This window comes from Sorex fumeus, unplaced genomic scaffold, assembly GCF_029834395.1.
Source record: "Sorex fumeus unplaced genomic scaffold, SorFum_2.1 ptg000006l, whole genome shotgun sequence".
Taxonomy (NCBI): domain Eukaryota; kingdom Metazoa; phylum Chordata; class Mammalia; order Eulipotyphla; family Soricidae; genus Sorex; species Sorex fumeus.
The window spans coordinates 63,328,971-63,351,729 of record NW_026606063.1 but is presented as its reverse complement, the minus strand read 5'-3'; the positions used below and the strand labels follow the sequence as shown (position 1 = coordinate 63,351,729).

The 22,759-nt window shown below is 42.2% G+C and overlaps 1 protein-coding gene across 1 annotated transcript in view; it reads left to right on the top strand.

Moving 5' to 3' along the window:
• Positions 1 to 16,147: 16,147 nt before the first annotated feature.
• The window catches only part of MRPS9 (mitochondrial ribosomal protein S9), a 63,448-nt gene continuing 56,836 nt past the window's right edge, over positions 16,148 to 22,759 (top strand). Inside the window, exon 1 of the mRNA XM_056124744.1 lies at positions 16,148 to 16,292. Within this exon, the coding sequence (XP_055980719.1) occupies positions 16,158 to 16,292 (135 nt within the window). The 5' untranslated portion in view covers positions 16,148 to 16,157. The remainder of the gene's footprint in view (positions 16,293 to 22,759) is intronic.

Below are 22,759 nucleotides of genomic sequence, written 5' to 3'. Positions count from 1 at the left end.
TCTCCCTTCTGAAATCCAACACGCCATCTCGTCAGTAAAGAAATAAAGAGCACCTGGCCCAGACAAGATCAGACCTGAACACCTGAAGAACTTATCGTCAGTAATCATCAATACACTGGCTTGGCTCTTCACATGCTACCTGTCTGAAAGCAAGGTTCCATACCAATGGAAAATCAGCAGGAATGTACTATTATACAAGAAGGGAGACATTCACGACATTGGCAACTATTGCCCAATCTGCCTATTATCTGTCATTTACAAACTGTTCACTCAAGTCATCCTGAATAGGATCGGCAGAACACTAGATGAAAGACAACCATGCGAACAAGCCGGGTTCTGCAAAGGATTCAGCACCATCGACCATATCCACACGATAACCAAGCACATTGAGGTTTCTCAGGAGTTCAAGATGCCACTCTGTCTAACGTTCATTGATTTTAAAAAGGCCTTTGATTCTGTTGAGATGGAAGCGGTCATTAAAGCCCTAGCCAATCAGGGCGTTCAAACTCAATACATCAGGATCCTCCATGAGCTGTACGGATTCACTACCAGGATCTCACCATTCTACAAAAAAAGTAATCATCCATGTCAAGAGAGGGGTTCAGCAGGGTAATACTATTTCACCAAAACTCTTCAGTGCCACCCTCGAGAACATCATGCAACGATTGGAATGGGAAGGAATGGGAGTGAAGATAGATGGTCGGCAACTACACCACCTCCGCTTTGCTGATGACATCGTTCTAATAACACCAAACATCAGCCAAGCGGCACAAATGCTAACCAACTTCGACCATGAGTGTGGAAATGTCAGATTACAACTGAATCTCACAAAGACAATGTTCATGAGAAACAGTCTTGTTCCTGATGTTCCATTCACTCTCAACGAAACCACCATCTCCGAATGCAACAGTTATATATACCTAGGTCGAGAAATCAACATGATGAATGGCCTGGCACCTGAGTTACGCAGGAGGAAGAGAGCAGCTTGGAATGCCTTCAAGAGCATTGAAGAAATAACTAAGAGGACAAAGAAACTCCAGCTCCGAGCACATCTCTTCGATTCCACTGTTCTTCCTGCATTAACATATGCCTCAGAGACCTGGGCCCTATGAAAACAGGATGAGAACGCTATTCGGGTCTCTAAAGAGGAATCAAAAGAGCTATGCTTGGAGTATCACGCTTCACTCAAAATGAGAGATAGAATCCGGAGTTCTGATCTCCGTCAATGCTCAAGAATCAGGGACGCTGTCTCATTTGCCAAGGCATCAAAAATCAGATGGGCTGGACACGTAATGAGGTTTAGAGACGACCACTGGACTAGAGCCGTTACTGACTGGATTCCATGGGATGTCAAAAGATGGCATGGAAGCCCACCTACAAGATGGTCAGACTTCTTCGTCAAGACCCTGAATGATCGATTTGAGTCTCTGCATGTTCCTAGAACGAGCAGATGCCACTGGGCTACGCTAGCATGCAACAGGGATGAATGGAGGTGTTACTGGCACCCGCTTGAGTAAATCGATGAGTAACGAGGTATCAAGTGATCAAAAAATCAGATTCTAAAAAAAAAATCAGATTCTGATATGTGCTGCAACATGTACAATATTGAAACAGAGTGCTAAGTAGAAGAAACCAGGCACAAGAGGACTAGATTGCTTTACTTCACTCCTTTGGAGTTCTATAATGATATGAGGCATAGAGAGGGAAGTAGAATGGGATTCCCAAAAAAAGCTGAAGAGCTCCCAGTTTTTGTTTGGAAAGCTGGATAAAAACCTCTGGAGATGAATGATGATGGTTGTACAACAGTGTCCATGTTCTAAATGTCAAAGATTTCAACTCTTAAAACGGGTGAGAGTGGTACATTTTATGTATTTTTACCCACACATAAGACACACAGGAATCTCCCCAGTGAACAAGATGAAAAGGGACGTTGTTGCTGGATTAGATGTAATGAAATTTGACCTACAACTAAACAACAGACTGTGAACACAAATATAAAACAAAGGACAATTTTGAATTATTGGAGGACTTTACATTGGGCCTCACCCCAACATAGCAGATTTGGATTAGGACCCAAGACCTTGCATTTATATAAACAACTATAATCTGTTAAATTAGATACTACTGCCACATAAGTAATTACCCCTACATTTAGTGGCTTAAAACTCCAAATATTTATTATCTATTTCTGTGGTCCATGAGTCTGAGATCAGCAGAAGTGACCTAAATGTCTCAAGAGGCGCAGTCAGCAGTTTAGATGTCTTCGAATGCATGGCAACTAGGCTGAAGAATCCTCTTCCAGAAGTTCACTTTCATGGCTGTTAGTAAGAGGGTTCTCATTTCACAAGCATATCTGTAGAGTGTTTCTTGACCAGACACCAGAGTCTCCTAGTAGGATGAAAGTGGGAGGGCAAAGAAAAAGGAAGTGGGAGAGAGAGAAAGGGAGGGAGGGTGAGAAAAGAGGGAAAAGGAGAAGGGAGGGAGAGAGGAGAAAAGGAAATAGTTAACCTTTTGTGACTAGTATTCAAATTAGCACATCTTAACTTACACTTACACTCTGGCTCTGGGCACATCTTTTTGACTCCACCATACTTCCTGCACTAACAAACACTTCAGAGACCTGGACCCTAGGAAAACAGGATGAGAATGCTATTTGGGTCTCCCAAAGAAGAATCAAAAGAGCTATGCTTGGAGTATCATGTTTCACTCAAGTGGGAGAAAGTATCTGGAGTTCTGACCTTCTTAGAAAATTGAGGATCAGGCACTATACCTCATTTGCCAAGGTGTAGGAAAATCAGATGGCCCGGATACGTAATGTGATTCAGAGACGACCACTGGACTAGAGCCATTACCGACTGGATTCCACAGGATGTAAAAAGAATGCTTGGCCGCCCACCTATGAGATGATTGGACTTCTTCGTCAAGACCCTGAACAAATGGTTTGATGCTCTTTGTGTTCCTGGAGTGAGCAGATGCCGTGGGGCTACACTAGCACACGACAGGGACAAATGGAGATGTTATTGGCGCCTGCTGTAGCAAATTGATGAGCAACAGGATGGCAAGTAATACAAGTGATACAAGTGAACTTACAGCTTATCTGTGAGCATATTCCATTCACTCAAACAAAGGTTGGGGGCACTACCTTTTGAAAAGAGGAATGCCAAAAAGTTGTGATCATTGAGAAACCAGTATGGTAGGTATATATATTTTTTAATTTTTATTAGTGAAACACCATGAGGTATAGTTGTAGACTTACAATTTTTTGTGCTTGGGTTTCAGTTACACAATGATCGAGTACCCATCCCTCCACCAGTGCCCATTCCCCACCTCCAATGATCCCAGTATCCCTCCCACCCTCCTCATCCCCCCATCCCACCCCACCCCTGTGGCGGGGCATTCCCTTTTGTTCTCACTCTCCTTTTAGGTGCTGTGGTTTGCAAAAGAGGCATTGAGTGGCAATCACGTTTGGTCTATAGTCTACTTTCAGCATGCATCTCTCATCCTTGGAGGATCCTCCCAACACCCTTTATTTGGTGCTCCCTTCTCTCTCTGAACTGCCTTTTCCCCTAGCATTTGTGGCTGGCTTCCAAGCCATGGAGTGAACCTCCTGGTATTTATCTCGGCTATTCTTGGGTGTTAGTCTCCTATTTTATTACTTTATATTCCCCAGACGAATGCAATCTTCTTATGTCTGTCCCTCTCTTTCTGACTCATTTCACTTAGCATGATACTTTCCAAGTAGTACCACTTGTACGTAAATTTCATGACTTCATCTTTTCTAAGAGCTGCATAGTACTTCATTGTGTAGATGTACCAAAGTTTCTTTAACCAGACATCTGTTCTTGGGCACTCGGGTTTTTCCAGAATTTGGCTATTGTGAATAGGGGAGCAATGAACATAGACGTGCAGATGTCATTTCAACTACACTTTTTTGCCTCTCTGGGATATATTCCTAGGAGTGGTATTGCTGGGTCAAATGGGAGCTCAATTTCTAATTTTTTGAGAATCGTCCATACTGTTTTCCAAAAGGGCCAATCCAGTAGTCATTCCCACCAGCAGTGAAGGAGAGTCCCTTTCTTGCCACATTCCCGCCAGCACCAGTTGCTTTTGTTCTTTTGGATGTGGGCCAGTCTCTGTGGAGTGAGATATTATCTCATTGTTGTTTTGATCTGCATCTCCCTGATGATTAGTGATGTTGAGCATTTTTCTCATGTGCCTTTTAGCCATTCGAATTTCTTCTTTGGGAAAGTTTCTGTTCATTTCATCACCCCATTTTTTGATGGGGTTAGATGTTTTCTTCTCGTAGAGTTCAACCAGTGCTTTGTATATCCTTGATATCAACCCCTTATCAGATCCTTTCCCATTCTGTAGATTGTCTTTGTATTCTGGTCACTGTATCTTTTGAGGTGCAGAAGCTTCTAAATTTAAGATAGTCCCATTTGTTTATCTCTGTTTCCACTTGATTGGTCAGTGGAGTGTTGTCTTTGAAGATACCATTAGCCTCAATGTCGTGGAGGGTTTTGCCAACCTAGTCTTCAATGTACCTTATGGATTTTGGCCTGATGTTGAGATCTTTCATCCATTTTGATCTGACGTTTGTGCATGGCATTAGGTCTAAGCCCACTTTTTTTGCATGTGGTTGTCCAGTTATGCCAGCACCTTTTGTTGAAGAGGTTTTCCTTGTTCCACTTCACATTTATTGCTCCCTTATCAAGATTAGATGTTCCATACATTTGGGATTGTGTGTATGGATATTCCACCCTGTTCCATTGGTCTGCGGCCCTGCCTTCGTTCCAGTACCATGCTGTTTTAATTATTACTGCTTTGTAGTACAATTTAAGGTTGGGGAGGGAAATTCCTCCCCACGTCTTTTTCCCAAGAATTGCTTTAGCTATTCGTGAGCATTTGTTGTTTCATATGAATTTTAGGTGCTTGATCTATTTCTTTGAAGAACTTCATGGGTATCCTTATAGGGATCGCACTGAATCTGTATATGCTTTGGGGAGTATTGCCATTTTGACGATGTTAATTCTTCCATGACTTCTACTCAGATCTCTTTAATAGCCACATCCACTTGCCCACATACCACATACCACACGATGGATATGTCGTTCCCAATGTTCTCCCTTCCGAAATCCAACATGCCATCTCGTCGGTAAAGAAACAAAGAGCACCTGGCCCAGACAAGATCAGACCTGAACACCTGAAGAACTTACCATCAATACTCATCAATACATTGGCTCGACTCTTCACACGCTACCTGTCTGAATGCAAGGTTCCATCCCAATGGAAAACCAGCAGGACTGTACTACTATACAAGAAAGGAGACGTCCACGACATTGGCAACTATCGCCCAATCTGCCTATTGTCTGTCATCTACAAACTATTCACTCGAGTCATCCTGAATAGGATTAGCAGAACACTAGATGAAGGACAACCATGTGAACAAGCTGGATTCCGAAAAGGATTCAGTACCATCGACCATATCCACACAATAACCAAGCTCATTGAGGTATCTCGGGATTTCAAGATGCCGCTCTGTCTAACGTTCATTGATTTAAAGAAGGCCTTTGATTCTGTTGAGACGGAAGCGGTCATGGAAGCCCTAGCCAATCAGGGCGTACAAACTCAATACATCAGGATCCTTCGTGAGCTCTATTGCGGATTCACTACCAAGATCTCACCATTCTACAAAGAAGTAATCATCCATATCAAGAGAGGGGTTCGGCAGGGTGATATCATTTCACCCAAACTCTTCAGTGCCACCCTCGAGAACATCATGCAATGACTGGAATGGGAAAACATGGGAGTGAAGATAGATGGTCGGCAACTACACCACCTCCGCTTTGCTGATGACATTGTTTTAATAACACCAAACATCAGCCAAGCGGCACAAATGCTGGCCGACTTTGACCGTGAATGTGGAAAGGTCGGACTACAGCTGAATCTTATGAAGACAATGTTTATGAGAAACAGCCTTGTTCCTGACGCTCCATTCGCTCTCAATGGAACCACCATCTCTGAATGCAACAGTTATATATACCTAGGTCGAGAAATCAACATGATGAATGACCTGGCACCTGAGTTGCGCAGGAGGAAGAGAGCAGCTTGGAATGCCTTCAAGAGCACTGAAGAAATAACTAAAAGGACAAAGAACCTCCAGCTACGAACACATCTCTTTGATTCCACTTTTCTTCCTGCATTAACATATGCCTCAGAGACCTGGACCCTACGAAAACAGGATGAGAACGCTATTCGGGTCTCTCAAAGAGGAATCGAAAGAACTATGCTTGGAATATCACGATTCACTCAAATGAGAGATAGAATCCGGAGTTCTGATCTTCGTCAACGCTCAAGAATCAGGGACGCTGTCTCATTTGCCAAGACATCAAAAATCAGATGGGCTGGACACGTAATGAGGTTTACAGACAACCGCTGGACTAGAGCCATTACTGATTGGATTCCACGGGACATCAAAAGATCACGTGGACGCCCACCTATAAGATGGTCAGACTTCTTCGTCAAGACCCTAAATGATCGGTTTGAGGCTCTGCATGTTCCTAGAACGAACAGATACCATTGGGCTACGCTAGCACGCAACCGGGATGAATGGAGACGTTACTGGCACCCGCTCGAATAAATCGATGAATAACGGGGATTAAGTGATTAAGTGATAAGTGATTAATTCTTCCTATCCATGAGCAGGGGATATGTTTCCATTTCCTCGCGTCCTCTTTTATTTCATGGAGTAGTGTTTTGCAGTTTTCATTGTATATGTCCTTTACCTCTTTAGTTAGGCTGATTCTGAGGTATTTGCTTTTTCGGGGGCACGATTGTGAACGGGATTATTTTTTTCATGCCACTTTCCTCTCTCTCATTATTTGCATATAGGATGGCCATGGATTTTTGGGCACTGATTTTATAGCCTGCGACTTTACTGTACAAGACGATTGTTTCTAGGAGTTTCTTGATAGAGGATTTAGGATTCTCGAGATATAGTATCATATCATCTGTGAATAGAGAGAGCTTTATTTCTTCCTTTTCTATCTGGATGTCTTTAATGTCTTTTTCTTGTCTAATCACTATTGCAAGTACTTCCAGTACTATGTTAAACGGAAGTGGTGATAGTGGGCATCCTTGATTGTCCCTGATCTTAGAGGGAAGGCCCTTAGTTTTTCCCCGTTGAGGATAATGCTTGCCATGGGTTTGTCATTGACTATCTTGAGGAAAGTTCCTTCAAAAACCATTTTGGTGAGAGTTTTCATCATAAACAGGTGCTGGATCTTGTCAAAACCTTTCTCTGCGTTTATTGATATGATCATATGGTTTTTATCTTTACTTTTGTTGATAGGATGGATTATGTTGATTGATTTCCAAATGTTAAACCATCCTTGCATCCCCAGGATGAATCCCACTTGGTCATGGTCTATGATCTTTTTGATGAGTTGTTGGATTCTATTTGCTAATATTTTGTTGAGGATCTTCGCATCCATGTTCATCAGAAACATTGGCCTATAGTTTTCTTTGTTGATAGCATCTTTTTTTGCTTTTGGTATTAGGGAGATATGTGCCTCAGAGAAGCTGTTTGGGAGAGTTCCTGTTTTTTCAATTTCCTGGAAAAGCTTGAGGAGAACTGGCAAAAGATCTTCTTTAAATGTATGAAAGAATTCACTAGTGAATCTGTCTGGGCCTAGGCTTTTGCTTTTGGGAAGACTTTTGATTACCATTTCAATTTCCTTGATATGAGTGGGTCTATTCAGGTGTCCCAAGTCTTCCTGGTTCAATTTTGGGAAATTATAGGAATCCAGGAATTTATCCTTTTCTTCTAGGTTCTCTTGTTTCGTGGCAAACAGACTCTCAAAGTAGTCTCTGATGATATTTTGAATTTCATTGGTTTCTGTTGTTATGTCCCCTTTCTCATTTCTGATTCAGTTTATTAGGGTTCTCTCTCTCTTTCTTTGTAAGTCTTGCTAGTGGTTTATCAATCTTATTTATTTTCTCAAAGAACCAGCTCTTGGTTTCATTGACCTTTCGAATTGTTTTTTGAGTTTCCATGTTGTTAATTTCTGCTCTAAGTTTTATTATTTATTTCTTTCAGCCGGACTTGGGTTTTTTTTGTTGGTCTTTTTCTAAGATCTTGACCTTTGTGGTTAGGTTATCTATGTAGGCCCTTTCTTCTTTCCTTAGGAATGCTTGCAACGCTATAAATTTTCCTCTTAGCATGACTTTAGCTGAGTCCGATAGGTTCTGGTAGCTCGTGTTTTCATTCTCATTTCTTTCTAGGTATCTTTTGATTTCATTTTTGACTTCTTTCCTGACCCACTCATTGTTCAACATTGCGTTGTTTAATTTCCAGGTGTTTTATTTGTTTCTCCATGTCTTCGTGTGGTTCGCTTCTATCTTGAGCGTGTCGTGGTCTGAAAAGATTGTTGATACTACTTCTATCTTTCTGATTCTATTGAGGTATGTTTTGTGGCCTAGCACATGGTCTGTTTTGGAAAATATTCCATGTGCACTGGAGAAGAATGTGTATTCTTTCTTTTTGGGGTATAAGGCCCTGTATAGGTCTATTAGCCCTCTATCTTCTATTTCTTCCTTCATAGCCAATGTTTCCTTGTTGAGTTTTGTTCTTATTGATCTATCCAGAGGTAATAAGGCGATGTTGAAGTCTCCAACTACTACTGTGTTGCTAGCAATGTCCTCCTTAAAATCTGTTAGCAGTTGTTTTAAGTATTTTGCTGTTCCCTCATTAGGTGCGTATACATCAAAGAGTGTGATTTCTTCTTTTGTACATATACCTTGATAAATAGAAAATGGCCTTCGCTGTCCCTTCTAATCTTTTTCAACCTGAAATTTATGTTGTCGGATACTACTATGGCCACCCCAGCTTTTTTGAGCTGTTTGCTTGTGGAATTGTTTTCCATCCTTTAACTTTGGTGTTTGCTCTGATGTTCAGATGAGTTTCTTGTAGACAGCAGAATGTTGGTTTCAGTTTCTGGATCCATTTTGCCACTCTGTATCTCTTGATTGGTGCATTTAGATCATTGACATTGAGAGAGATTATTGTCATAGGGTTTTGTGCCATCTTTCTCTATGGGTTGGTTGTGTTTATAAGTGTTTTCATTCTTTTCTTACAGGAGCCCCTTTAATCCTTTTAGATTTGTCTTTCAGTCTATGAAGTTCCTGAGCTGTAGTTTATCTACAAAATGGTGTATAGTTCCATCGAGTTTGAGTTAGAGTTTAGCTGGATAAAGTATTCTTGGTGAAGCATCCAGTTCATTGAGTTTTTTCACTATATCCCACCATTATCTTTACGCCTGGAGGGTTTCCTCTGATAAGTCTGCTGTAAATCTAAGGGGTGCTCCTTTGTATGTGATTTCCTTCTTTGACCTTGCTGCTTGCAGTATTGTGTCTCTGTTCACAGCATCTATCATTTTGACTTTGATATGCTTGGAGTGTTTTTATTTGGGTCTCTTTTAGCTGGCACCCTCTGGCTCCTTGGATCTGTAAGTCTGCATTCTTTAACTCTGGGAACTTTTCAGCAATGATTTCTTGACTGTGACTTTTTTATTGGGGTTGCCTCCCTGCCTTTCTGGTTCTCCAATGATTCTAATGTTGTTCGTCTTGGCATCATCTCCTAGGTCTCTGATTCTCCTTAGAGCTATTTTGAGGTCTTTTCCCATTGTTTGTTGTTCCCTATGTGGTTTCTGTTGCTCATCTTCAAGCTCACTGATCCTGTCTTCAGCTGTAGTCATCCTACTGCTGAGGACACCTACTGAGTTTTTAATTTTGTCTACCAAATCCTTTATTTGTGACACTTCTTTTTGTAGCTTTTTCTAAAATTTCTGCTCTCATTTCTTCCTGTGTTTTCTCGACTATCCATTCAACTGTTTCTTTCATTTCTTCCTTTAGTTTTCTGGATATCTCCTCCATTGATTCTTTTAGTAATTCCTTGACCATCCTATGCATTTTGTCTCAGAATTCTTTATTGGAGAGAGCATATATGTGGATAACCCCGGTTGAGGATTCGGGAGTCTTTTCTTTGTCCTCTCTTTGTAGTGGAGATTTGCGCTGTTTCTTCATGTTGTTTTGGTTGTCTAGTGGTAAAACCCTGGAATTCACTAGCGCTGTTCCCTCTTCTCATGGGAAAGAATTCTGGATAAGGTTGGCCGAATATTTTCACCCTTCTCCCTTTCTAGAGTCTGACCTTCCTCTCAAGGCATTATTCTTTGGCTATAGTAGGTATTATTCTTGAAAAAGCTATTAGAAAGTATATAGGAGCCAGAAACATAGCAGGTCAAGCAAGGCATTTACCTTGCATGTGTCTGCCCTAGGTTTGATTCTAGGTACTACTTCAGATCCTCTAGCCTGCTAGGAGTGATGCCTGAGCAAAGAGCCAGGATTAAGCCTTGAGTACCACGAGGTGTGGCAGAAAGACGAAAAGAAAAAAAAAGACGGAAGGAAAATAGAAAGAATGGAGGGAGGATGAAGAGTGGGAGAGAGAGGAAGGAAGGAAGGAAAGAAGGAAGGAAGGAAGGAAGGAAGGAAGGGAGGGAAGGAGGGAAGAAGGATGGAAGGAGGGAAGGAAAGAGGAAGAGGGGGGAGAACGGAAGAAAAGTAGATGGCAGAAAAATTAATCCAATCTAAATTTTCATTTATTGGATTACACATTTTTTATATTGAATGTCTCTAAGCACATTTCTGATCCCAGTATCTTGGTCTACAAACTACATACTTCAATCTGTGAAATATATTACCAAACTCTGACTATATAAAACTCAATAAAGCAATCCAAGTGTTGCCACTAGCAATGGGAAGGAAATAGTGTATTTTTTTGATTTAATTTGGTTTAAAAATTGTAACATACAATGTAAAAAAAAATGGACACAATGTATCACTTAATTTTAGCACTTTGGGTTTTCTCCCCTGATCTGCACAGGACGGGCACGGAGGCCCAGCTCTGGGCAAAAAAGCTGAGCGGCTCCAATTCCAACCAGGTACAGCCCGCCCCCAAGGGCCTGGGACCCTCTCTGGGCATGCGCAGCTAGATCCATCCTCTAAAAAGCTGGTTTTCTCCCCTGATCTGCGCGGGACGGGCACGGAGGCCCAGCTTTGGGCAACAAAGCTGAACGGCTCCTCATTCCAACCAGGAGACGTTCCCAACTCCTCACCCAGTGCCAGGGATTCTTTCCGGAGCCACGGCCGTGTTTTCCCACTACATATGCCATAGGAACCATAAGCCACCTTCTTAGATGGAAACTTCTCTAGTTTAGCTCAGCCACTAGAATCACAGTAGCCAATAACTCATAAGCCTATCTTAACTCACACTGCATATCAAGCAGAATAGTAACAGTGAACGTGAAGGACTAAACCACACTTGTCACAATGGTAAAGCAACGCAAAAGCCCACCAAAGTTTCTTATTGAAGAGTCTAGCCCAGATGACACCAACAGTACTGTAGTGTTAGACAACCTCTCTGACAAGGAATTCAGAAGGGAGCTACTTAGGATGCTTAGGGAACTAAAAGAAACAATGGAAAGCAATGCCAATAGAAGACAAGAGGATTTGAAGGCAGAAATGAGGAAAATGCAATCGGAAACGTCAGACCTGAAAAATCTCGTAGGCGAATTGAAAACTCAGTGGAAGGCCTCAGCAGCAGAGTAAGAGCTGCTGAGAACAGAATCAGTGAGCTTGAAGATGAAGTTCAGAGACTCTCCAGAAAAGAGCAGAAAATGGAAAAGAGACTCACAATTCAGGAACAGATGGCAAGAGAAGATCGTGATGAAGACAAGAGGGGTAACATAAGAATTATTGGAGTCCCAGAGGTACAGGAAGAAAACCTTGATGAAGAAGAAACTGTCAAAGACATCATTGCTACAACGTTTCCAGAGCTGAAGAAAACTTGTGACCACATTCAGGAGGCCCGAAGGGTACCAGCTAGAAGAAATCCGAATAAAAATACCCCAAGACACATTCTGATCAAAATGACCAAGACCTTAGACAGAGACAAAATTCTGAAAGCAGCAAGATCGAAGAAAGAAATATCTTACAAAGGAGCATCCTTAAAATTCACAGCTGATTTTTCTGATGAAACCCTCATGGACCGAAAACAGTGGTGGGACACAGTGAAAAAACTCAATGAAATAAATGCCTCCCCAAAAATACTTTACCCAGCGAGACTCTCATTCATAATAGAAGGAACAACACACAGTTTCACAGACAAACAACAGCTCAGGAACTTCATAGACTCAAAACCATGGTTACAAGAACAACTAAATGGGCTACTTTAAGGCAAGAAAGGCCCCTCAAATACACCAAATTTCTACAGAACAATGGGACAAAATCCCATAACAATAATCTCTCTCAATGTCAATGGGCTAAACGCACCAATTAAAAAACATAGGGTGGCAGGATGGATTAGAAAATTGAACCCAACATTCTGCTGCCTGCAAGAAACACATCTCAATGTCAAAGCAAACACAGACTCAGAGTCAAAGGCTGGAAAATAAGCCTACAGACAAACAGCTCCCATAAAAAAGCTGGGGTAGCCATCCTAATATCAGACCACATCGATTTCAGAGTGAAGAAGGTCATAAGAGACAGTGAAGGCCATTTCTTATTGATCAAAGGATCTGTACAACAGGAAGAACTTACAATAATAAATGTATATGCACCTAATGAGAGACCAGCAAAGTACTTAAAACAACTAGACTTGTATAGTAAAGTTGCAGGCTATAAAATCAATACCCAAAAGTCCATGGCTTTCCTATACGCAAACAGTGAGAGAGAGGAAAGCTACATGAAAAAAACAATCCCGTTCACAATTGTGCCCCAGAAAATCAAGTACCTAGGAATCACCTTAACTAAGGAAGTAAAGGACCTGTACAAAGAAAACTACAAAATGCTACTTCAGGAAATAAAAGAGGACATGAGGAAATGGAAAGATATCCCCTGCTCATGGGTCGGGAGACTTAACATTGTCAAAATGGGAATACTACCGAAAGCATTGTATAAATTCAATGCAATCCCTATAAGGATACCCATGACATTCTTCAAAGAAATGGAGCAAACACTCCTGAAATTTATATGGAACAATAAGCCCCCACGAATAGCTAAAGCAATTCTTGGGAAAAAAACATGGGAGGAATCAACCTCCAGAACTTCAAACTGTACTACAAAGCAGTAATAATTAAAACAGCATGGTACTGGAACAAAGGCAGAACTGCAGACCAATGGAACAGGGTTGAATACACTGACATCTCCCCTCAATCATATGATCATCTAATCTTTGATAAAGGTGCAAATAATGTGAAGTGGAGTAAGGAAAGCCTCTTTAACAAATTATGCTGGCATCACTGGACAGCTACACGCAAAAAAATGGGCTCAGAACTCTGCCTAACACCATGTACAAAAGTAAGATTAAAATGGATTAAAGACCTCAACATCAGACCAGAAACCATAAGGTACATTGAAGACAAAGTTGGCAAAACCCTCCATGACATTGAAGCTAATGGTATCTTCAAAGATGCCATGCCACTGGCCGAGCAAGTGAAAACAGAGATAGATAAATGGGACTATCTTAAACTAAGAAGCTTCTGCACCTCCAAAGAAACAGTGACCAAAATACAAAGACAGTCTACAGAATGGGAAAGGATATTCGCCGAATACACATCTGACAAGGGGTTGATACCCAGGATATACAAAATACTGGTTAAACTCCACAAGAAGAAAACAACCAACCCCATCCAAAAATGGGGCAATGAAATGAACAGAATCTTTCTCAAAGAAGAATTCCGAATGGCAAAAAAGCACATGAGAAAATGCTCTACATCATTAATCATTAGAGAGATGCAGATCAAAACCACAATGAGATACCATCTCACATCTCAGAGACTGGCCCACATTCAAAAGAACAAAAGCAACCGATGCTGGCATGGATGTGGCGAGAAAGGGACACTCCTTCACTGTTGGTGGGAATGTCGACTGGTTCAGCCCTTCTGGAAAACAGTATGGACGATTCTCAAAAAATTAGAAATTGAGCTCCCATTTGACCCAGCAATACCACTCCTGGGAATATATCCCAGAGAGGCAAAAATGTATAGTCGAAGTGACATCTGCACTTGTTTGTTCATTGCAGCACTATTTACAATAGCCAGAAACTGGAAGAAACCTGAATGTCCAAGAACAGATGACTGGTTAAAGAAACTTTGGTACATCTACACAATGGAGTACTATGTAGCTCTTAGAAAAGATGAAGTCATGAAATTTACATACAAGTGGTACAACATGGAAAGTATCATGCTAAGCAAAATGAGTCAGAAAGAGAGGGATAGACATAGAAAGATTGCATTCATCTGGGGGATATAAAGTAACAAAATATGAGATTAATACCCAAGAATAGCTGAGATCAGCACCAGGAGGATTACTCCATAACTTAGAGGCCAGCTGGGTATCCTAGAGGAAAGGGCAGTTCAGATAGAGAAGGGAGCACCAAATAAAGGGTGTTTGGAGGATCCTCCCAGGAGGGGAGATGCATGTCGAAAGTAGACTATGGACTGAACATGTTTGCCACTCAATGCCTCTTTTGCAGACCACAACACCCAAAACGAGAGAGAGAACACAGGGGATTGCCCTGCAACGGAGGCAGGGGGGATGGGGGGATGGGGGTGGGGGGGCCATTATCCATGGTGGTGGAAAATGGGCACTGGTGGAGGGATGGGTATCTGATCATTGTATAATCGAAACCCAAGCACAAAAAATAGTAAATCTACAACTGTACCTCATGGTGTTTCACTAATAAAAAAAATAAAAATAATAAAAATTTTAGCACTTTGTTCTTATATGTTCCAACACATCATTTAAAAAATAGTAAAAATTTGCTTCTAAGTAAGTATTTGACTGCTTTTTTAGTGGCTAAATTCCCACAATAAAGTTTAAAAGGTTCCCCTCCACTTGCACCCTCCTTTGCAACGTGTAGAAACTATTTAAGAGCATCTCTTTCAGTAATACAAGGTCTGGCTCCTGTACCTCGCTATCAATTCCTGTTGAAAGTTTCTCCAGCTAAAAAAGAAAATAAAAAGCAGAGTGATATTTTTATACAACCAAATGCATTTCTATCCTGAGGTTGCCGTTTTGAGCACAGCGGGTAAGGCGTTCGCCTTACAAGCGGCGAACATGGCCGACCCGAGTTCAATTCCTCTGCCCCTCTCGGAGAGCCCGGCAAGCTACCGAGAGTATTCGATATGCCAGACACAGTAACAACAAAGTCCCCAATGGAGACGTTACTGGGCCCGCTCGAGCAAATCAACGATCAACGGGAGGGCCTTTACCCTTTACCTTTTAATGTTCAGTGTTTCAGAAATGATAGCAGTTATTTGCGTGACGACTTTAATCTTGGATTTTCTGCTCTGCTTGCGTTTTCACCGTACAGACTCTTAAAATTTACGTTAACGTGTACCTTGTAGCAAGCTCTCTGGAGTACCCTCAGCTTGTGCACACGTCCTGCACCAGGAACCAACGACCAAGTATTTGGTTCTTTCGGTTACACTAAGACTTAGCACAACCGGGTGACATGCAAAGCTACCGCTTTACTATTCAGCCCGAGCATTATACAGTTCAACGAGGAGAGAGAGAGAAAGCTCTGCTTAGGACATGGGCTTCGCGCCTTTCACTGCTGCTGGAGGGGGGTGTTGAATGCCCCTGGTGGGGACCAAGAAAGGGGAGCTAGGAAAACTCCGGCTTTGGAGGGCGTGAGAGACAGGAACCATGGCTGGGAGTCCATGCTCAAGCTCCTCGGAAAGAGAAAGCATCTCTCTGAGTTGGAGGGAGAAGAGAGAAGAGGATAGAGCCGGCTGGGAAGAAGCGGCCAGACCGGGAGCGGAGCGCTTGGGGAGCAGCGGGTCAAGCGGTCTCCTCCAGGACCGAATAGAGCCGGCCACGCCCCGTGACCTCGCACACCCAATCAGCGATGAGCCATGCCTGCCTGCGGGGAAAAAGCCTTCCTCTAGCTCTTCCCGACAGCCTCCGCGAGCGGCGCCCTACAGCGCCTGCGCTATACCGAGGGCGGCCCCTATCTCCCCACGCGCCGTCTCTAGGCTCCGCCCCTTCCCCCTAGATCCCGCCCCCTGACCCTTCGGCCCAGGTCTCGCACGGCCAACATGGCGGCCCCCTTTGCTCTGTGGGGCTTTGCGGCTTCACCACGCTTCTTCCTCGGGGCGGGCGTCTGCCTCGCCCAGAGTCAGGGCCTCTGGAGAGCCGCGGCTGCTGAATTGCAGACAGGTGTCAGATTTCAGGTAAGGCCTGGTAGATGGAGGAGCGCCCGCGCCGCCACCTGTCCCCGCCCCGCGTGCCTCTGACCCGGACCCCAGTGCCCGGCTGTGGAGAAGTGAGATGGCAAGAGGAGGAGGAGGAGGAGAAGGAGGAGGAGGAGTAGCGCTGACTTGCAGGGACCCCCAGGAAAAGGGTGGGGAACCGTCTCCGGAGCGAACGGCCGGGCCGTTGGCACTGTGCTGGAGGCGGCTGGGCGTGGAGACCCGCCACCGGGGGCGGGGACTAGGAACCGGCTTTTGAAAAAAGTGGCTTGGCTTAGGGGGTGGGTGGGCTGAGAGAGAGGACAACGGGTTGGGCACTTGCCTAGAACTTGCTTTCGATCCTAGGGTCCCCCGAGCTCCACCTGAAGTGATCCCCCGAGCACCGCCGGGTGTGGTACCCAAACAGAACCAAGAAAAAAGTGCTCTGTGCCGGCCAGTGCCTCTGATCGCCCGCGCTCTGCCCTTCCCGGCAGGTGTAGACCCCACGTGCACCACCACCACCCTCCCCGCCCCCCGTGGGTCTCAGAGCAGCGGGAGAAGCGCTCCAGGATGACTCCTCCTCGGACCAGGCTCCCGGACCCAACAATGGTAGTTGCAGATTTTAGGCATTTCTAGAGGGATCCTGCAGAGCCAGGCACATCTGCCACCTTGGAGGGGCCACGAGTCCTGGATGAGGAAGGAGCCGGCCCGGGTTACTGGTAGCAGACCAGGGGGGAAAAGGCAGTTCCCCGAGGAAGCGGGAACTGAGCTGGTTCTCATCGCCATCGCTCTGGCTTATTTTCTTTGATATCTCATCCTTTCCTTTTAAGGGTAGTTTCAACACGTTCCTCATTGCTTTATAGAAAATACAAGGACGTTAAGATGTGCAGTGACGGTTTACAATTTTCTTTAAGAGAATTGATCATGAGGGCTTGGTTATAGGTATTAAGGTAAGCACTTGTACTTGGCTGATCCGGTTTGATCCTGGGACCCTATATGGTCCCCCAGCCCCACCAGGAATGACCATTGAATGCAGAGCCATAAGTAATCCCTGAGCACGGTGAATTGTGCCCCAGATTCTCCCAGCTGCTGAAAAGAAAGGGCTTGATAATAAATGCCACCACATTCCCACCTCTCTTCCTTATGAAACAAAGTACACTTGGATACTGTGTTCCATTGTTGTAATGAGAATGGCAAATCAATTTGGCATTTTTGCTCAACAGATTACCCCCAAATGTAGCAATTTAACAGACATAACAGACATATTCTAATTTCTGTAGGTCAGGATGCCAGGCATAGTTTACTGGATCTTCTGCCCGGGATCTCTCCAGCAGTTAATGTTGGCTGTGGTTATATTTCCTCTCAAGGCAGGGAAAGGTGCAGAGAAGAGAATCCATAGCCCAGCCCTATGGGTGTATTCTTACCAGTATTCCTGTCCTTGCTGGACTGACAGTTGGCAGAAGACCACCCTCTCAGTTTTGGACCTGTTGGCTTCTGTAGGGCCCTGTCCCACATCTGACTTGGGTTAAAAGGAGGGCTGTCTGATTGTAGCCTACTCTACAAAAGAACTTTCACTTTAGTGACATCAGAATCAAGGCCTGGGTTTAGTCTGCACCCATAGTTAGGGCAGTGTGCCAAATGCATACCATGTGGCAGAGTCCCTAGGAGCCATCTTGTTACCTACAACAGAGAAAGCTCCACCTGTATTTCTTTATGTATTTCTTTGTACTATTAACGACTTGTGTGCTTAGGCTTTTTTCCTATAGCTGAATTGTTAAGTGCTTGAAAGATAATCTTTGTATGTTTCATAATGTCTCCAGATATTTCCTAGATGCTCACTGTTTCTGGATTAAGTGTGTAGAGTGTTAATGTGCAGGGATATTGTGGTGTACCTGTGAATGTTTCCTATTGTTAATTTTTGTGAGACAGTAATGTATTTTTTGTGATAGTTGACAACTACTGTTAGTTTTTGTAAAAAATAAAAAACAATTGAAAACTTTTTCTGATTAGTAGCAAAGAAAACTGCATCTTCATGTTTGATGATTCCTTACTTCAGATTAGCAGTAATCTCATTTTAAGACAGCTCCATTTTGCTCTGCAATGATTTCTGTTGAAATTTAGTGCACAGCGTGACCCATAACAGTTCCTAAGATTTGTTAAATGACCTTGTAAGGTAATTTACTATTTACTGTGTAGAATTTTATTATGAAATATAAGGCATACCCAAACATGTTTGAAAATATAATACTTTAATGAACCTCTCTGCATATAAACCAGATTTTTTTTTGTTTTTGGGTCAGACCCTGCAGTTCCCCAGACTCACTCATGTCTTTGTGCTCAGGGATCACTTATAGTGGGGCTGGGGGGACCACATGGGGTGCTGGGGATTGAACTCAGTTGGCTGCATGCAAGACAAATACCCTTTCCGCTGTTCTATCTCTGGCCCCCAGTTATTTTGTCAATTTTGTTTCATGTCTTTCATCTTTTAATTTTATTGGAGTCTTAATGTAAATCTTTGAGTTTCCATTGATTTGTACCAAAATTTGCATCTCTAATGGACTTTTTTTTTTAAGTTTTTTTTTTGGTTTTGAGTCACGCCAGACCATGCTTATGGCATATGCCTGGCTCTGTACTCTGTATTAAGGAATCACTCCTGGTGGTGCTCAGGGGACCATTTGCAGTATTGGAGATCAAACTGAACCCCTCCACCCCCAACACACACGTATTGTATTTCTAGAACAAAGATAGATTTTTTAAAAACATAGTTTTTGTCTCAGCACTATATATAGCAGGAGATGAATAGTATTTTCATAATCTTTATTACCTATCTCATGTTCCAATATCCCTGATTGTCCAACAGTAACTTTTTATCATTTGCCTTAATCAGGATTTAAATGAGGTTTGTGTATTTGATTCAGTTGGCAATTATGTCAAGGTGTTTCTTTGATAACAGTTGGTGGAATGAATGTTTTCTCCTTTAGTCTTGTAGATTTCTTCTTTAACCTCAGATGTATTTGCCCTTCATAATAGCACCCTTGTTTCTCAGGAAGGAAACAGTCTTCCCCATTGGTCACAGTTCAGAAGAACTGCAATCTAGGACTCTTGACCAAAAATAGTCTCATGAGAGCTCTTTCCTCCTTTAAGATTATGAGCAGAAGCAGATTGGAAGACTGTTTTATCCTAACAGCCACATTCTTTTTTTTTTTAATTTTTATTAGTGACAAACCAAGAGGTACAGTTGTAGACTTACAAATTTTTGTGCTTGGGTTTCAATTATACAATAATTAAGTACCCATCCCTCCACCAGTGCCCATTTTCCACTACCACGGATCCCAGTATCCCTCCCACCCCACCTCACTGTGCCTCTGTGGCAGGGCATTCCCTTTTGTTCTCTCTCTCCTTTTGGGTGCTGTGGTTTGCGAAAGAGAACAGCCACATTCTGAATGTTTTAAAAGTGCAGTGGATCCTTGGGGTACCTGCATTATTATGATTATTTTTTAACCAGAGATATTTGACCTTATGTGTTTCTGTGGACCTGTAACCTTCTAAGATATACCCCCTTGTATGTGAGTTGGACACAATTCCTTTCTTAGGCTGGCATTCAGAGCCCACTAGTTGTCAGACTATAACTTGAGTCTTGAGTTCTGGTGCTGTTGCTCTCTATCCCCTCCTCTCCCATCCCATTTGTTCTATTTTTATTCATTTACACTGAGGAAATTCCTCCATGACAGTCCTGCAGTACCACTGTCTTGGAACATTGGCCTCTGGCCAAGTTTTGGGGCTTCCCTGCATTGTCAGGATGTGTCTGCTTCTCTCTCGCAACCTGCTTGATTGGAATTAGAGTTGTCTGACCTGCTTATTACCTTGAAAAAGAAACAAATCTGTCAGCTTACTTCCATACTACTCCAGTGAAAACCAAGTCAAGGAAAATTTGGTCAGAGCTTAGGATTTGGAAATAGCAGTTATGGAAAATATTGTTGTGAATTGTACGTAAGACTGGCAAAGCAGATTTTCTTTAAGATTCTTTTGTTTCTGGCCAAAGATCTGGGCATTTTGCATTTAGCGTAACTTGTTAAATCATGGATTGTAAAAATAAGTAGAGCACTCTCTAATGTAAATAATTCAGTGTGTACTCATTGCTGAAATTTAATAAATAAAGTTTTCTGCTATTGAGGTTGTGATGGCTTTGTAGCTTCAATAAATACTGGGAATTTTCAAATTTTCATTTCCCCCTCTTTTTTTGGCGGGGGTGTAGGGGGACACAAACATCAATGCCAGGATTAGAACTGGGGTTGGCCACATGCAAGTCAAGAACCTTAACTACCCTTCACTAGTCCCAGATTTTCATATTCCTAAGCACTGTATGCAAATGACTTTGAGAAGATCCTAAAGATTCTAAAACGACTTTTATAAAGAGAAATAGCAAATTAAGAATCCTTTTAAAAAGCACCTTTCTAAATGAAGAGCAGAAGAAGTTATACAAATTTGGGTGGGGGTGGGGGGGTTGAGGGGGCATACCAGGTGTTGCTCAGTGCTCATTCCTGGCTCTGCACTCAGGAATTACTCCTGGTGATGCTCTGGGACCATCTGTGATGCTGGATGCTGGAGACTGAACGCAGATTGATCGCATGCAAGGCAACCACCCTACCCACTGTACTATCCCTGACCCCACTATGCAAATATTTTTAAGCCTCATTTATATAAAACTAAGGAAGTTCTCATGCAAAATACAAAGACTAGTCACAGGATTTTTTTTCTTTTTTTTTTTCTTTTCATACCCAGCAGTGCTCAGGGCTTACTCCTGGCTCTGTGCTCAGAGATCACTCTTGGAGGGTTTGGGAGGATATGGGCTGCCAGGATCAAACCTGGGTCGGCCTCAAGTAAGGCAGGCACCTACTCACTGTACTATCACTTTGGTTCCTGATTTTTAAATGAAATGAGTCTTTGTATTCAGTTTTCAGTCACTTGAGATAAAGCTAAAATGTAGAAACAAAAGTAATGTAGAGAGGGATCTGCTCAGCAAAATGAAAGAATTATTTTACTATAACCACTTCCTTAAGGAAAAAGATTTAGTGCAGGAGAGTTCTATGAAGCATGGCATAAGAACTGATGAAAAGGAACTCAAAGGAAAAAATTTTGAGCATAGTCCACCGTTATGAGAAACTGAAAGTTCAAAATGGCTATAAGGAGAATTAATTATCAGGAAAATTTTTATTTAATATATAATGCATAGAAAACATATAATGCTTAAAATTTACAGAATACAAAGAAAAGGAACAAGAAATTAGACCAAGAGAAACTGATATATTTAGAAGACAAACAGACAATTGCCATGATTGAAAAATAGTACATGAGAATCTGGTGGATGTTGTTTTATTTCTATTCAGAAAAATATAATCACTAGTGAATTTAAGGCAGAATGTATAATGCCAAACTTAAGAAATGAAAAATAAAAAAAACATAGATTATGTGGCAAAATAAGATGAAAACATTTTTTTTAAAAGTTAAGTAATATGAAAAGAGAAAATGATAAAAGTAGTTAAATAAAAATTGTTAAATCCATAGGATGTTCTTTTTTGGAGGGTGGGGAAAGGAGGAGGCTTGCGAAGTTGCACTCAGGAGGTAGGGGAGTCCACCAGTGATTCTTGGTGAACTGGGCCTGTGTTTCAGTGTAAGGACCCAAGGATGCAGTGCTTCTCAGTGCTATTCAGGTGCTGAGATGCTGGCGATTACCTGAGCCATCCATGTGGTACTCAGTGCTTAGTAGTCTTTAGGACTGTTCTTGGTGATGCTCTTGGATTATGTGAGCTGGAGATTAAATCTGAGTTAGCTTCTGTACTGGAGATAATACTGTTGGACAATTTCCTGGCCCCTAAGTGGGGTATTAAAAGAAAAATGAAGGTGAATTCAAAGTTTAAATGACAAGTATGGATAATGATACTCCAGAAGAGAGTCAGTAAGAGGTTAAAAGGTCACAGGATTATGATCCAGCAGAATTATTACCAAGATAAAATTATTGATGGGAACAACCTGTTCAAAGGCAAAACTCTTCTAAAAGTAATGTTTTTTTTGTACCATTGAAACTCACAAAGGAAATATATGGGAAATGAAAAGGTATTTGACAGAATACTACAGGTATAGTATAGATGTAGATTCTTGTTCATTTCTCTGGCATTCTTCTGGCTCAGATCTAAGTATAAATTGGTAGTTAATTTTTTTCTTTAATTTTTCTTTCTGTATAATCACTGTATCGGCCATCAAATATGAAATATTCAGTCCATAAACTTACCACCTGCTACTTTTGTTTTATCGCCAATATTTATTTCACAGAGAAAGTAGTGTCCATGAGACAGAAGTAACCTTATACCTTTTTGCTTCCTTTCTCACACAAGCAATTTGTTTGCTGAGTACACAAGCTGTTTCTCATCTTAACACTAATGCCTGCCAGTTCCCCTGCTCTGTTGTTGCCT